This window comes from Mesoplodon densirostris, chromosome 13 (genome assembly GCF_025265405.1).
Source record: "Mesoplodon densirostris isolate mMesDen1 chromosome 13, mMesDen1 primary haplotype, whole genome shotgun sequence".
Taxonomy (NCBI): Eukaryota; Metazoa; Chordata; class Mammalia; order Artiodactyla; family Ziphiidae; genus Mesoplodon; species Mesoplodon densirostris.
In genome coordinates, this window is record NC_082673.1 from 59,235,987 (window position 1) to 59,250,615 (window position 14,629).

Below are 14,629 nucleotides of genomic sequence, written 5' to 3' on the forward strand. Positions count from 1 at the left end.
AAAGCCAATTTGATAAGCAAACTCTATATTTCAATGTTTTAATTCAAACCATTTGTGTGTCCTTTTCTGTGAATTGCCTATTTCATGGCTCTTGTCTATTTTTTTATTGGTATGTTAGTTGTTTTTTTCATTTGAATCATTATATATTAATGATTTAACACTTTATATGATATTTTATTGTAAGTATTTTCACCAACTTGTCCTTCACCTCCTTTTAAAATAAATTTATTTATTTATTTTCATTTTTGGCTGCGTTGGGCCTTCAGTGCTGCGCGTGGGCTTTCTCTAGTTGCGGCAAGTGGGGGCTACTCTTCATTGCGGTGTGTGGGCTTCTCATTGTGGTGGCTTCTCTTGTTGTGGAGCAGAAGCTCTAGGTGCGTGGGCTCAGTAGTTGTGGTGCGTGGGCTTATTTGCTCTGCGGCATGTGGGATCTTACCTGACCAGGGCTTGAACCCGTGTCCCCTGCATTGGAAGCCGGATTCTTAACCACTACGCCACCAGGGAAGTCCCCTCGTCCTTTGCTTTTTAATCGATTTGTTTGTGTGTTTAACAGAAGGAGTAAGTTGTATACTCTCAAATCTATCTCTTTTGTGTGTGATAACTTGGGGGCAGTTTCTAGGGGTAGAGGTTGCTGGCCAGTCCTTACTTTACTATTCCTTAAATAGCTGCCACAAAGGGCAGGACCAGTAAATGCAGATCTGAAATCTAGGGGAGGAGTCTAGGCTGGGAGTGTGTACCTGGATATCACCTTTCTAGGGCATCATGGAAATATGGGTGTAGATGAATTCTTCTGTCATAAGAATGGAGAGAGAGAAAAGAAAAGGAAACTGTGTTGGAATGTCTGTATTTGGGGAGTGAGAAGAGGAAAGTGAGTTAGCAAAGCTGACCAGAAAGAGAAGATATTCAAAGAATCATGGAAGGCCAAGAAGGCAAGAGACATAAGGTGACGGTCAACTGGTTAAGTCAGATGGATCTGGCAAGAGAAGCCAATGAAGAAGTCAAAGGACAAGGAACAGAGGAGCAAACAGGAGGCAAACAGACCAGCCTCTGTTCTAGTTGGTCAACTGAGCACCATCTCCAAGAGCATATGAACATAGTAACACAGAACCCCAGATCATGCTTGTATGTGCAAAATGACCTTAAACCCTGTGTAGTTCACTTATGCCCTCCCTCATTTCCCCTACTGTAATGATGTTTTAGAGTTCCATACCAACGAGCAAAGGAAAAATTTTATAGGGAATTTGCACTCAACTTTAATCCACCCCCTCCGTGTCCAGGAATCATGTTAACGAGCTGATGCTTCATCCTACAACATTTTATTATAATCAGTAAAATTACTTAACCGGCTTCACTGCGATAGGGAACGGGGGAACTCTGGGAAGAGTGGGATCCCTTGGAGGTCAACAATGGACTGTAAACTAAGGAGCAGTCTCAGCCTTCAGAGTGGGGGCCTGACCTCGCCGGAGGATGGAAACGGGGCTGCCTGGCTCTCCTCCCCACGTTTTGTTTCTTATCCCTGTGGCTTGTGTGCAGACAGTTGCTCTGGTAACATGCCTAGCATTGCCTGCATTTGTTTTTCCCTGTCAGGGAGCAGAAAGAAAAATCCGAGACGAAGAGAGGAAGCAGAACAGGAAGAAGGGGAAAGGCCAGGCCTCCCAAGCCCAGTGCAACAACTGTGAGTGTGGCTGTGAAGGGGTAGGCTTTGTCTGGGCCAGGTCCACTGGGGAGTGGGTGAAAAGAAGTGGGTTGCAGGTAAAATATGGACACGCAAGGGATGGCTTGCTTTTCCCTAGCAGTGGAGAAGGGGTGAACTGTCCCCGTTTAAAGTAAATAGAATCACATGATCACATGCTCGAACTAGGAGGGATTTTCCAATGTCAAGGAGACCAACATCCTCCTTCTCCAGACAAGGAATCTAGGGCGCAGAGAGGGACAGGAGGGCAAGAGGGGACCGGAGCTGCCCCTCAGAAGTGCTCATGCCAAGTCCACACTCTTTCTGCTGGTTTGGTGATGGGAGAGGGGAGGCTTTTAAAGTGTGTTCACATCTATGGCGTTTGGGAAGCTTCATAGGAGACAGTCATGAACTTTAGCTAAGATTAGATCTTACAGGTGAGAGTTCTTAGTCGTTCACAACCCTCTCACGTATGGGTTTTGTGATTGTGTCCAGCCTCTGATGGGAAGTTGGCGGCGATACCGTTACAGAAGAAGAGTGACATCACCTACTTCAAGACAATGCCTGATCTGCACTCCCAGCCCGTGCTCTTCATACCCGATGTTCACTTTGCAAACCTGCAGAGGACAGGACAGGTATGGCCTCCCTGCTAACATCCACCTGCCATCCATTCACTGGGCTGGTAGAGCCTTAAGACAGCATCACTTCAGGCACTGTTGATCTTAAACATAAAACCCATGAATTCAACAAAAAGTCAGCTGTTCCCTACAGAAAATGGAATTTTATAGACAGGAATGTCTCAGGAGAGGAAACCAACTTACTAAGGGGAAGGTGAGAGTGAGCTGATAACCTCGAAGTGTTGACAAGGCAATGAAAGAGGAAGAAAGTAAGAAGGCTGATAACCTGTAAGAAAAGTTTTGTTTTGTTAGTTTTGTCATGTGGGATCCACCTGATGCGATGGAGCTCCATCTAATGGTGGGAAATTGAACTGCACACACAACTTTAGAAACTTGCCCAAGAGGAAAAATTCTTTGATTAAATAAAACTCTATCAACAGTTTTTCCCTTAGTAAATTAACAGTTTCCATTGAATAGGTAAATAATTTTACACCAAGAGAAAAATGAGATTGTAGACAAGCCTTTTAAAAACAGTTCCTGTCTTCTAGGTATATCTATAAGTGAAATTATAGAAATAATATTATATATATTATATATATAATATAATATATAAATATAAATAATATTATATTTATATAATATATAATATATATATAATATATAAATATAAATAATATTATAATATAATATTATATAATATTATAATATAAAGATACAATAATTAACGCATTATGGTAGATGAAATGTTATGTGGCCACTAAAATTATAATTATGAAAACTATGTAGCAACATAGGAACTCATTATGAATGTTCAGAGGGGAAAAAAGTACAATAGCCATTTGTATCTATACTGTGATTCCAAATATATACCTGAATTTGAACAAGACAAAATGTAATACTTGATGAGTAGGGCTATGAGATGGATGATTTTTTCTAATGTCTTTAGTACTATTTATTTTATGTTATGAATTAAAATTGTGTGAGATAATTACTTCCCCAGTGTTAGCCAGAATTGTCTTTCACCAAACCAATTGGGTTTAGTGACTCTTGTATTGATTAGTTTTCTTTTAAACTCAGAGTCCTCTGAGGAAAGGTCTGTTGAGAAGGAGGTGCATAATGGCACATTCCAGTTATTCTTCCATTCTAAGTGTTCAGACACTCATTAGAATTGACCTTAGTCTAGGAGCAGAAATCATTATCAGCTTAACTTTCTCTTTCTGGAGAATATTTTGTGTATGAGACAAAGCAGTTGTACAACCAGGGTTTTTTTTTAAAAAGTTGCTGTTTTTGACACAACATGGCAACAAAATACCCATAGTTTTTTCTTAGAGTGCATTCCACTAAAATTTAGCACTCCCATCTTGTCTTACTTGTTTGATAGGAAAAGGACACAAAGAAGAAAGAAAGAATATTATGATTTATTAAGCTATGAGAGCCAGCACCTATTTTTATTCTTATTTTTTAATTCCCAAGAACATGATGGTGATTTGTGTATTTACAGTCTTTGTAAATACATGGGAGTTTTTGAAGCTAGGTATCCACACCTTCCAGGAGAGAGGGGAAAATGGAGTTAAATTGCTCTTATTATTTACTGTTGTGATTCTGGCTTCAGCCCAGTGTCAAAACTGACAGCCTGACCTGTTCTCTTGGCAAGATTTCTCTGAAATACACAAAGCTGTAAATGAATCCTAAGAGGAAAAGTGACCAAATCTGACTGCTCGTGACTGTCAGTCCTCTGGCCTCACTTGCTCCCTCCGTGTCCTGAGCTGGGCTCCTAGCCTGTGGCTGAATCCGAAGGAAAGTGTAGCCTTTACCCTTGGTTGGTTGCAGCAATTTGCAAAGCTGCCCAATCAGCGTCCCCTGTGGCCTTGTGAAGTTAAGTTCTGCTGTCTGGGGCTGTTCTTGAGGAGCCTCAGGCTTCCCCTGTGGCCTTGGAGTCAGAGTTAAGGGGCTCAGTTAGGGAGCCTGCCTGGGCTCCAGGCAACAAAGGAACACACTCTTCTGTGCCCTGGAACAATGCGTGAATGTCCTGTGGTTGATCAACTTGCTTGGCCCAAGGAAAGGAGCACCTGCTGTGTAGCTGGAACTTTAACGGCTGCCTTTTCTTAGAAAAGCTGGGAGCCTTGGGAGATGGGTCCAGAGGCAGGAGGGAAGAGGGCAGTGCGGTGGCATGAGAAGTGGGCGTGGGATGGGGCTCGGCTGACTTTGACGGGCAAAATGAGAGCTAGCTGTGGCAGATCAAAAGCTGGGCCAGTTTTACCATAAGGGAGCAGGGGCGGGTAGGGGAGGAAAGCCCGTGGTCCCCACTGCAGGCGTGAGCCTGGTAAAATGAGCCACGTGGCGGCCCTGCACAACTGCGGAGCAAGCAGCTGTTTAGCTTGCATGGTCGGTGAGCACTCCGAGCCACGCTGAAGGCACCTCAGCTATGGTCGCGTGGCCTGGGGAGCAGGCTTTTCACTATCAGCCCACATGTCCCCTGCTCCCTCATTATCTCACTGATTCACTTGTGGGTTGGTACATTCACCAGACGGTTATCAAAACCTCATATGAGGGCATGAACCCAACGTGCAGGCACTGTGGAGATCTTCAGTCTCCCTCTCCTCACACTGAAGTCCTGATACGCCCTGTGGCTTCTGTCGGGAATGCCTTTAAAAAGAAGTGACAAGGGGAGCTTGGGAGAAATTGTGGGAGGCAGAGGCATCATCCCACTGGATAACATGTACTTGGCGGGTATGAGCCTTCCTCAACACACCTGAACACAGGGAGGACATCATGCCTCCCTCACACCCTCAAGAACCGTCTCCCCACTTGTGGCTTGTAAACCCTCGACCCCCCAGATCATAGGCGTTCTTGATAAGCATGCAGGTTCCCAAGTTCCATTCCAGGCCTTTCAAATTGAAATCTCTGAAGGGGGACTCTGGGAATTTGCATTTATGAGAAGTTCTCCAGATAGTTTTTATGCACTCTAAAGTTTGAGAAACACTGTCTAAACATTAAATTCGTGCAATAAGCCCTACAGCCAACCAGGAAGAAACAGTGGGTCATTACGTGCAAGGAGGAGAAATGACAGTGCAAGGAGATGATAGGGACGGTGCAGCAGAGGCTGCTCAGGAGGCCAGGAGGACACCTAAGAGAAGGCTGCTTCCAGCTTTGGGTCACCAGTCACCTTTGCAGAGAGCTGTCCATTACCCTACCAGGGTGGTGCAGCAGGGTGGATGTGTTATGCCACGTTTAAAGAAACCAGCAAAAGACAAGCCAACATCAGGAACTTTTCCTCCAAATCCAGTTGTGTGTCCAGTGCTATGGCTCAGGCTCCCTTGCTTATGTGGGTCACTCTATATGCATCTAAATAGACAGTCCCATTACTAGCACATCCCAGTGCTCTGATGCCACACTGAAACTTGGGATCTGGGGAGGAAATGTGTTACCTTCATTGCTCTCTGCTTAAGAAGAAACAAAGTATACAATACAACCACAGACATTAAAAAGTGTAAGAGGAAAAAGTTCCCTGTGGAAATCCGAGCTAATGACTAGAATGACTCATTCCCAAAGAGTTCCAGGTAACCAGCTTTGTTATATAACTAAGTGTGGCTTTGGCATCCTCCCAGGAACTGCCACGGGCCTTTGAGAAAGCTTCCACGGAGAGTGTCAGTCTAGACACAGCTGTTTCTCTCCCAGGTGGCTTCAGCAGGGACAGTGAAGAAATGGACTAGAACCAGAGGTGACTTTTGAAGTTAATGTGTGAATGTTGGATACTAACTTGAGTTTCATTCTTCACCCAAATGGAAATGGTCCTGCAGCACATAGTTAAAGCTCACAAAAGGCCCACAATTAATTGTCATAAATAATTGGATGAAGAGGACTTAACATACATAGCAGATCTCCTCTGGGTTTCCAGAGTTGCATAAAATAAGGATGCTTCATAATGTCTTTAAATCTGATTCTGCCTGCTGCCATGCTGACCACCGAAAGAAGTTTCTTTTCCTTCTGGCCAGAACACCTCCTAGAGCTAAATGACCTTTCCTGGCCTGAGGGTAGTTGACTCCTAGATTTTTGTGGTCTTGGGATGCCAGGGTAACCCAGGTCCCTTTGGGGAAAAAAACAGAGGCCTGGGGTTACTGCCGTGGGGACTTCCTGTTCCCCTCTTTTCTCCAAAGCACTCTGTCTGGAGTCAGCTCTCCTGTGGACTGGATGGGATTGGTTACTCACAGGCCCTGCTTCAAGGCCTTTGTAAACAATGATTTTTAGATCTTGCTAAAATATTTCCTTAATGTCAAAAGCAAGATTTGGCTTAGGGCTATAGGTAATCTGATTTCCAATTTTAGTTCATTAAAATCTAAGAATTAACCCTAGAGAGACTGAAGAGGTTAAATTTGTATTTCCTCAGACACACATGTGCAGCATCATTAAACAGATTTGTCTTTTGTCTTTTTTGAGACAGTGTAATGCCTTAGGAAAGTCTGTGCATCATGTAATATATTTCCATTTCTTGTGTCCAACCTACAGTAAGGCTGTTGTTTTGTTCCACAGGTGTATTACAACACGGACGATGAACGAGAAGGGTAAGGCACTCGGTCTTTTCACTCAAGCACCCAAAGTCAGTTCATGTCAGTAGAAATGGGTTTCCAAGCACAGGGTAATGGGGCAGGGAGTGAGAATGTCTGCTCAGCCTCCAGACTCAGAGCTAGGAAAGGCTTGACTCTGGGGATTGTCTGGAAGAAGGCTGGGGAATACCATTCTCCTTCCAGGTTTCTCTTTACCCCTCTCTCCTTCCTATGATCTGCCTTTGAAGAACTAGCTGTTTTTTTGAGGTGATACATCTCTTTGATTCCACCCTTTCACTGATAATCCAATTACTGAAATCTTTGGCCCCAACACAACATCAAGCTGAGCTTGAGGCAGGAGCCAAGGACACAGCCTGTCCTACTTTTAGTGCTACCTGGGGCCCCCCTACCACATGCCTCCTGAAGCCCTCACTCTGGGGAGTGAGCTGTGTGGGCCAGTGGTGAGACTCGTTTGGATGGGAGCTGGGCAGGCTGAGAACCTTGTCACTGTCCTTAGGACTGTAGGGACGAGAGGGTTTACATAGGGGCACTGAAGGCTCCCAGTGTCTTGCACATCAACTCTCTGCATAGTGCTTTTCTATTCATTAACTCATTGTATAGAATCCTAGAATTTTAGAGCCCAAAAGGAACCTTCAAGGTCATTTAGCTGACCCTGTCTTCTAGGCAATGTAGCACAATATACTGCATCCTTGAAAGGTGGTCAGCCAGCTTCTACTTGAATGTTCCCAGTGATGGGAATACTCTGAATATTCTCACTGTATGAGATAGCTCATGATACTGTTGGCCAGTTCCAGCTCCAGGAAGTTTGTCTGTTGAACCGATGTCTGTCTTCTTTTGACCTATTAGCTCTATTTCTGCTCTCTGGATAAGTCTCAACCTTTCCTCCTCATTCAAACATAGTTTTACCTCTCAACATCTTAGTTCCCCCTCCAGGGGGTACCACCAGATTTGTTAATAGTCTCCTTAAACCTGGCTCTCAGAAATACATATGTTCTGAACCACATGAGTTGGAGATTATATTGGGATAATTTCTTCTCATGACCTGGATGCTGTTTTTCTCTTAAAGCAATCTAGAACTACGTTCATCTTTCATCTACATAACATTACTTATATACAACTAAAGTCTTGGTTTGTATTAATTACATGTGTATAACTAAACTCTCTAGATCACTGGTTTTTCAAACTATAGTCAAACCAGGGCTTCCCTATTCTTCCCTATGCAATGAACATATTTACTTGAAAACATTTCAAAGTGAAGTAAGTGGAGCAGATATTCTTGAGCTCATTTCCTAGAGCAGCGCTCAGGGAACTATAGCCTAAGGGCCAAATCAAGGCCCAATACTTTTTGTACTGTCTGCAAACATTTTTAAATGGTTGAAAAAATCCCAAAGAAGAAGAATATTGCGTGACACTTGAAAGTTATGAGACTCAAGTGCCCATAAATGAAGCTTAATTGGAATACAGCCGCCTTAATGCCTTCGTGTCTTGTCTCTGGCTCTCTTGGTGTTACCACAGCAGAGCTGAGTACAGAGACGCAGCTGTAGTTGCAGCAGAGACCGTCCGTCTAGCCTGGAAAGCCTAAATATTTACTTTACAGAAAAAGTGTGCCACCCTCTAAAGGACAGAGACTCTCAAAAGAGCCTAATGATTCCCTAGCTGGTTAGGAGCGGAGCCTTGTCCAGGATTTGGCCTCTAAATTCTGAGTTCCAAATTCTCTAAATACATGATTAGATTGTTCTTTTTGTCTTGGTACAGAGGTAATATATTCCAGTGGGGGGAATGAACAGAAACGCTTAGCACGAGCAATTGTAATCTGTTGTTCCCATAGTTTACAAAGGTCAGGGTGGCGTCATGGAAAGAATGTTGACCCTGAGCTGAGGAAGCCCGCGTTCTACTCCCGGCCACCGCTCACCAGTGTGAAGCCTGGGGCCACCTCCCTGACCTCTGGGCTTCGGTGTCCTCCATCGTAAAATGGGGATTTTGTATAAGACGATCTGTAAGATCTCTTGTGAGAGAACTGAGTGTTATGAATAAGAAAAGCCTGGGACCTAAATGCTCCTGCACGTGCAGGCTGCGCTTGTGAATCTGCCTCAGCCTGTCCCTCCTTGCACGTCGGCAACGTTTAGGTGGCTAATTGACCTACTTTTACCTCTTTGGGCCTGGCCTCTCTGTAACAATTCCCCTCTTTTATTGCAGAATCATAAGGCCTGAGGCCCAAGGCTCTTACTCTTAACCATCTTCTAATTAGAGTTCGATTGCGCAATATGGGCGGCCTTGGAGCCCAGTGTTAACACATAGTAGGTACTTGGCTCTTGTTACATGTAAAAGTGGTAATCAGCATTCACTGGATACCTTGGCTAGGCACTGTCCTAAGTGCTTTATATGGATTATTTTATTGGATTCTTCCAAAATTCCCATAGGGAAGATGCTATACTTACTTCCACTTTATAATGAGGAAACTGAAACTTCAAAAGATCAGGAAACTTCTAAGCCACACAGCTGGTGCATGATAGAGGCAGGATTTGAACCTGGGTCTAGCTGCATTCCCATCGCCTGCCTTTAGCCATCACGCCCTATCACCTAACCCTCGTAATTCTTGATCTGTGGCTGCCAAGGAATCATCCAGAGACAGGCCCTCATCGTGGCTCTCTGGCCTTGACAAAGGCACACCGTTTGGATTTTCGGACCCAGGTTGTGACAAGCCTAGGAGAGTGTACCTGGCAGAGGGGGTCAGTTCACTGAGCCCTGGGGAGAACCACCTTCATGGGCATTCGCTTAGCCTTCAACAGATCAGAACTGTCTGGCCAGTTCTTCTCTCTCCCTGCCAGGCATAAATCAGTTAGTATTAAAGCATCTAACTGAGTGTTGGAGAGCGTCATTCAGGCAGCCACCAGCTGGAGGACACAGCCTGCCCAGGTGCACCAGGGCCCTCTCCCAACTACTCCAAAGCCAGAGTGGTGGCCAGACATGGACTTGTTCACGAGGAGGAGAGCTTTTTGGCCTGAAGTGCCAGCAAACCTGAGCACAATTAAAGAGAGAAACTAGAGAAAATTTAGATGAGGTGGGCTGGGGAGCCATCGTCAGCTAAGTACCTAAACTAAACAAAAAGAGGAACACCTATTTGCTCCTGCCTCCCTGTCTAGTGATAAGTATTTGGGGTGACTTCTGGTGCTGAATTCGGGGATCACAGACCCCATGCAGGCTTGTTTCCTAGGCAGGGGCTACAACAGATACAGAGGCTTTTGGACACCATCTCTGAGCAGCAGGTCTCTAGCTGCATATCGGAATCAAGCTGGGGAGTTAAAAAAAATACTCACATACAGGGACCGTCTCCAGGGATTTTGACTTAATTGGCAGATGGGTGCAGCTCAGGCATGGAGACCTTTTTAAAGTCCCCAGGTGATTCTAATGCACGGCAATGTTTGAGAACCACTGCTCTAGAGCCAGTCAGCCATGATTTGTGTCTTGCATTGATCTTACAAGCTGTGTAACTTAAGATAACAACCTTTTGGGGCCTCAGTTCCCTCATCTAAAAATAGCAAATATTGGGCTTCCCTGGTGGCGCAGTGGTTGAGAGTCCGCCTGCCAATGCAGGGGACATGGGTTCGTGCCCCGGTCTGGGAAGATCCCATATGCCGCGGAGCGGCTGGGCCCGTGAGCCATGGCTGCTGAGCCTGCGTGTCCGGAGCCTGTGCTTCGCAATGGGAGAGGCCACAACAGTGAGAGGCCCGCGTACAGCACAAAAAATAAATAAAAATAAATAAAAATAGCAAATATTAATACCTACCTGCTAGAATTATTAGAAGCATTAATACGTAAAATGCATGGAAGATGCTTTCAAAAAAACAGAGCTATTATTATTGCCAAGGTTCCTTTTCAGGCCCTAAATAAATGATACTTCATTGAGAAATGGAAGAGAGGAAGATGAAGAAAAATGGAAAGAAAAACCAGACAAAAAGAATTTTCTATAGAGCTGAGCCCTTAACCGGGGATTCATGAATGGCTCTTATGGGGAAGAGGGAAGGGTCTTACGCTCCCTGAAATAGTATTTAAATTGATATGCAAATATCATGCATGATGAGAAATTCTATTTCCATTATTTCTGGGGACCTGGTATCCATCTCCATGACCTCTAGTTCCTGGAAAACCATTCTTGCCTTAATCCTCTGTCCACACTGGTCCCCACAGAGGTGTCCCCCGTTCCAGTCTATAGTGAGGTCCCCTCAAGTCTAGCAGCTCTGTGGCTTTTGCACTGCATTTGGGGCACAGGGATTCTTGGCACATTTGGGCATCCTCATGTCTGGTTTTTTTTTTTTTTTTTTTTGCTGTACGCAGGCCTCTCACTGTCGTGGCCTCCCCCATTGCGGAGCACAGGCTCCGGACGCGCAGGCTCAGCGGCCATGGCTCACGGGCCCAGCCGCTCCGCGGCATGTGGGATCCTCCCAGACCGGGGCACGAACCCGTATCCCCTGCATCGGCAGGCGGACTCTCAACCACTTGCGCCACCAGGGAGGCCCTTCATGTCTGTTTTTAATCAAACCTTTTATTTCAAGATAATTATTGATTCACATGCACTTGTAAGAAGCCCACCCCCTTTTCTTTCTTTTTTTTTTTTTTTTTTTTTTTTTTGGCCACACTGCTCAGCATGTGGGATCTTAGTTCCCTTACCAGGAAGGGAACGGCAGGCCCACGGCAGTGAAAGCACTGTTTTAACCACTAGGCCACTGGGGAATTTCCAGGCCCACCCCCTTTTCAATTGATGTATTTTTATTTTTACTGTTAGATATTGCAGTTAAAAAATCCACCCAATAATACTCAAATCTGCATCAGATATGCAAAGAAGATTTTTAGAAAATATTTAAGAAAATGAAAATCATGTTTACCATCCCTCAGAGTAGCAGATTTTTATCAGTTTCTTACATTAGTACCAGTTATTCTTGCTTGTATACTAGTTAGCCATTTTGCAAATTAGAAGATATGAACTAAAGACTCTTAGAACTAAGCTTTGCCTCCTTTTATAAATTTAACCTACATTTGCCCTCTCTGTTGCTGTTCATTCCTTCCTTTATTTCTCTTTGGGATTTATTTATTTATTTATTTATTATTTCTCTTTCTCCTTTTCCTATTTTTTTTTTAAATTGAAGTATAGTTGATTTACAATGTGTGTTAGTTCCTGGTGTATATCAGAGTGATTGTTATACATGGGATCCTTTTCCTATTGCCAGAAGAATTCTGTTTAATAATTCTTTTGTTGTGGAACTTTTGGCAAAGAATTCTTTCATATTTGTTTATTTGTTGTAAATGTTTTTATTTTGTAATCATTTTTCTAGGGTATTTCTGTTAGGTATCAAATTCCAGGTTGGCAGTTACTTTCTTTCAGTTTTGGTTTCCATCATTTTTTGTTGAGAAGTCAGCTGTCTTATTGTTGTTATTTAAAATGTAATCTTTTCTTTCTTCCCTTCCTTCCTTCCATCCTTCCTTCCTCCCTCCCTTTCTTTTTTCTTTCATTTGGGAAAGACTGCTTTAAAATTCTTCTCTTTCTCTCAGGTTTTCAAATTTTTTATGATGTTTCTACCTGTGGGTTTTCTCTGTACTTTCTTTTTCCCCCTGCTTGGTATTTTATACCACTCATTGAATCTGTGGGTTGATGTCTTTCATCAGTTTTGGAACATTCTTGGCTGTTATCTCTTCAAATAGTGCTCTTCCCTGTTCTCTCCCCAGTCCTTTGAGACTCTAAATGTGTATTAGAGTTTTTTATTCTGTCCCTATGTTTTTTATGTTCTTTTTTTTTTTTTTTTTTTTTTTTTTTTTTTTTTTTTTTTGCGGTATGCGGGCCTCTCACTGTTGTGGCCTCCCCCGTTGCGGAGCACAGGCTCCGGACGCGCAGGCTCCGGACGCGCAGGCTCAGCGGCCATGGCTCACGGGCCCAGCCGCTCCGCGGCATATGGGATCCTCCCAGACCGGGGCACGAACCCGTATCCCCTGCATCGGCAGGCGGACTCTCAACCACTTGCGCCACCAGGGAGGCCCTTTTTTATGTTCTTTTCTAAACTGTCCATCTTCTTTACTCACCATGCTCCAGCCTGGATATTCTCTACTGACCTAACTCTCAAATCCTCTCTTCTGCTAGGTCCAATATACTGAACCCATCTATTGAGTTATTAATTTCAATTATTGCACTTTTTAGTTCTAGGACTTACACTTAATTGGTTTATTTTTATAAGCTTCAATTCTAAGTGTCTTGTCATTTATTTTCATGAACATAATAACTGTGCTATAAGTATGTTATCTGGGTCTGTTTCTATTGTATGTTTTTCCCTTGGTCCTGTTTAATATTTGATAATCATTGAACAATGATTATCAAATGATGAACAATATACATAAAAATTATGTATATACATAAAAATACATTTTTTGGTATTTTTTATGTATAACAATATACATAAAAATTATGGAGGCTCTGGATGACCGTATTTTTCCTTATGAAGGTTTTCCCTATCCTATGGTATGTAGCCCTAGTTAACAGATCACCATAACTGAGTCAGGGACAGAACTGACCCAAAGCTGGGTTGCAGTTTATTTTAACCTCAGATGACCTCTAATTCATCCTAACTCCTAGATTGTACCTTTGAGGGACTTTCTATGGGTCTTTTTCCTTCATGGAGCTTGAAGTTCAATTTTTGTCTCCTTAGCATGGGGAGACTACCCAAGCCTCCTCTATGAGTTTCAAGGGCTTTCTGCTTAACTTCTTACTCTCTTATCCTGTGCAGCTTAAAAACTTGGTAAATACCTGGGAAGGAATACTGCAGTGTCTGGCTTACTTCTCTGTGCTTCTCTACTCTCTAGAAGTTTTCCTATTAGTCCTGAATACCTTTGCAGCCCTAAACACCAATTTCTGTTTCTCTAACACCATAAGATTGCCAAAAGCTGTGCAGACTTCTTTGCCCTTAAGTATGTGCCTCTGCTGAGATCACCATCCTCTACTCCCAGCTGAGAAATGGCAAATGCCTCGAGAGGAAAGTGGCCCACTGACTATCAGCTCACTTCTCGCATTTTTCTCCTCTGAGATCTCAGCTCTCAGGTTCTGGCTGACTCAACAGTAGTGTCCAATACCTTCAATAAGATTAAACAAACAAACAAACAAACAAACAAACAGTTACTTACATTGTTCTTGGCTGGAACATTGCTTGGTTTGCCACAAGATACAACATCTTAGCCAGAAACAGAAATATCTGTATTTCCTCTTAAAATGATCCTTCTGGGGCCTACTGACCTAGTTATTTACTACTTTCAATTGTAAGCTCTTAACTACCATAATTGTTACTAAACATATGTGGGGTTTGTTTGTTGATTTTGGTTTGTGTTTACTGAGTGTGTCAGATGAATTCTATCAAGACCCTGAACTAGCATTGATTAAAGTCATTTGGAGATGATAGGTTCTTCCCCAGAGTGATTTATTGTTGAAAATAAACTAATTGAGATTCTACTCCATAATGTGAAAGACTTTGTGAGGACTTGAATATAAGAGCACCTCCTCTTTTCTGAGGCTGACAAAGGGTAGGGACGTTCATTTATTTAGGGCAGACATGGTCATCAGCCTACACAGGCTGTAAGCAGAGTTGTGAACTAGACAAACTATGTCTCCATGGTGCCTGCACCTCCTTTCTGTGCTTTATTTTGGTACCTCCTCACCTAGGTACTGATGCCTAGTGTGGTTCAGCCTGACAGGTAGGGCTCAACATTGCCAAGTATGTCCAGAGACAGGCTTCAGATCC

General features: G+C 43.4%; 1 protein-coding gene across 1 annotated transcript in view; it reads left to right on the top strand.

The window, feature by feature from the left end:
- GRHL2 (grainyhead like transcription factor 2) overlaps positions 1-14,629 on the top strand; it is a 115,205-nt gene that overhangs the window by 83,603 nt on the left and 16,973 nt on the right. The window contains exons 9-11 of the mRNA XM_060116037.1: positions 1,588-1,675; positions 2,168-2,307; positions 6,820-6,851. Coding sequence (XP_059972020.1) covers positions 1,588-1,675; positions 2,168-2,307; positions 6,820-6,851 — 260 coding nt within the window. The remainder of the gene's footprint in view (positions 1-1,587; positions 1,676-2,167; positions 2,308-6,819; positions 6,852-14,629) is intronic.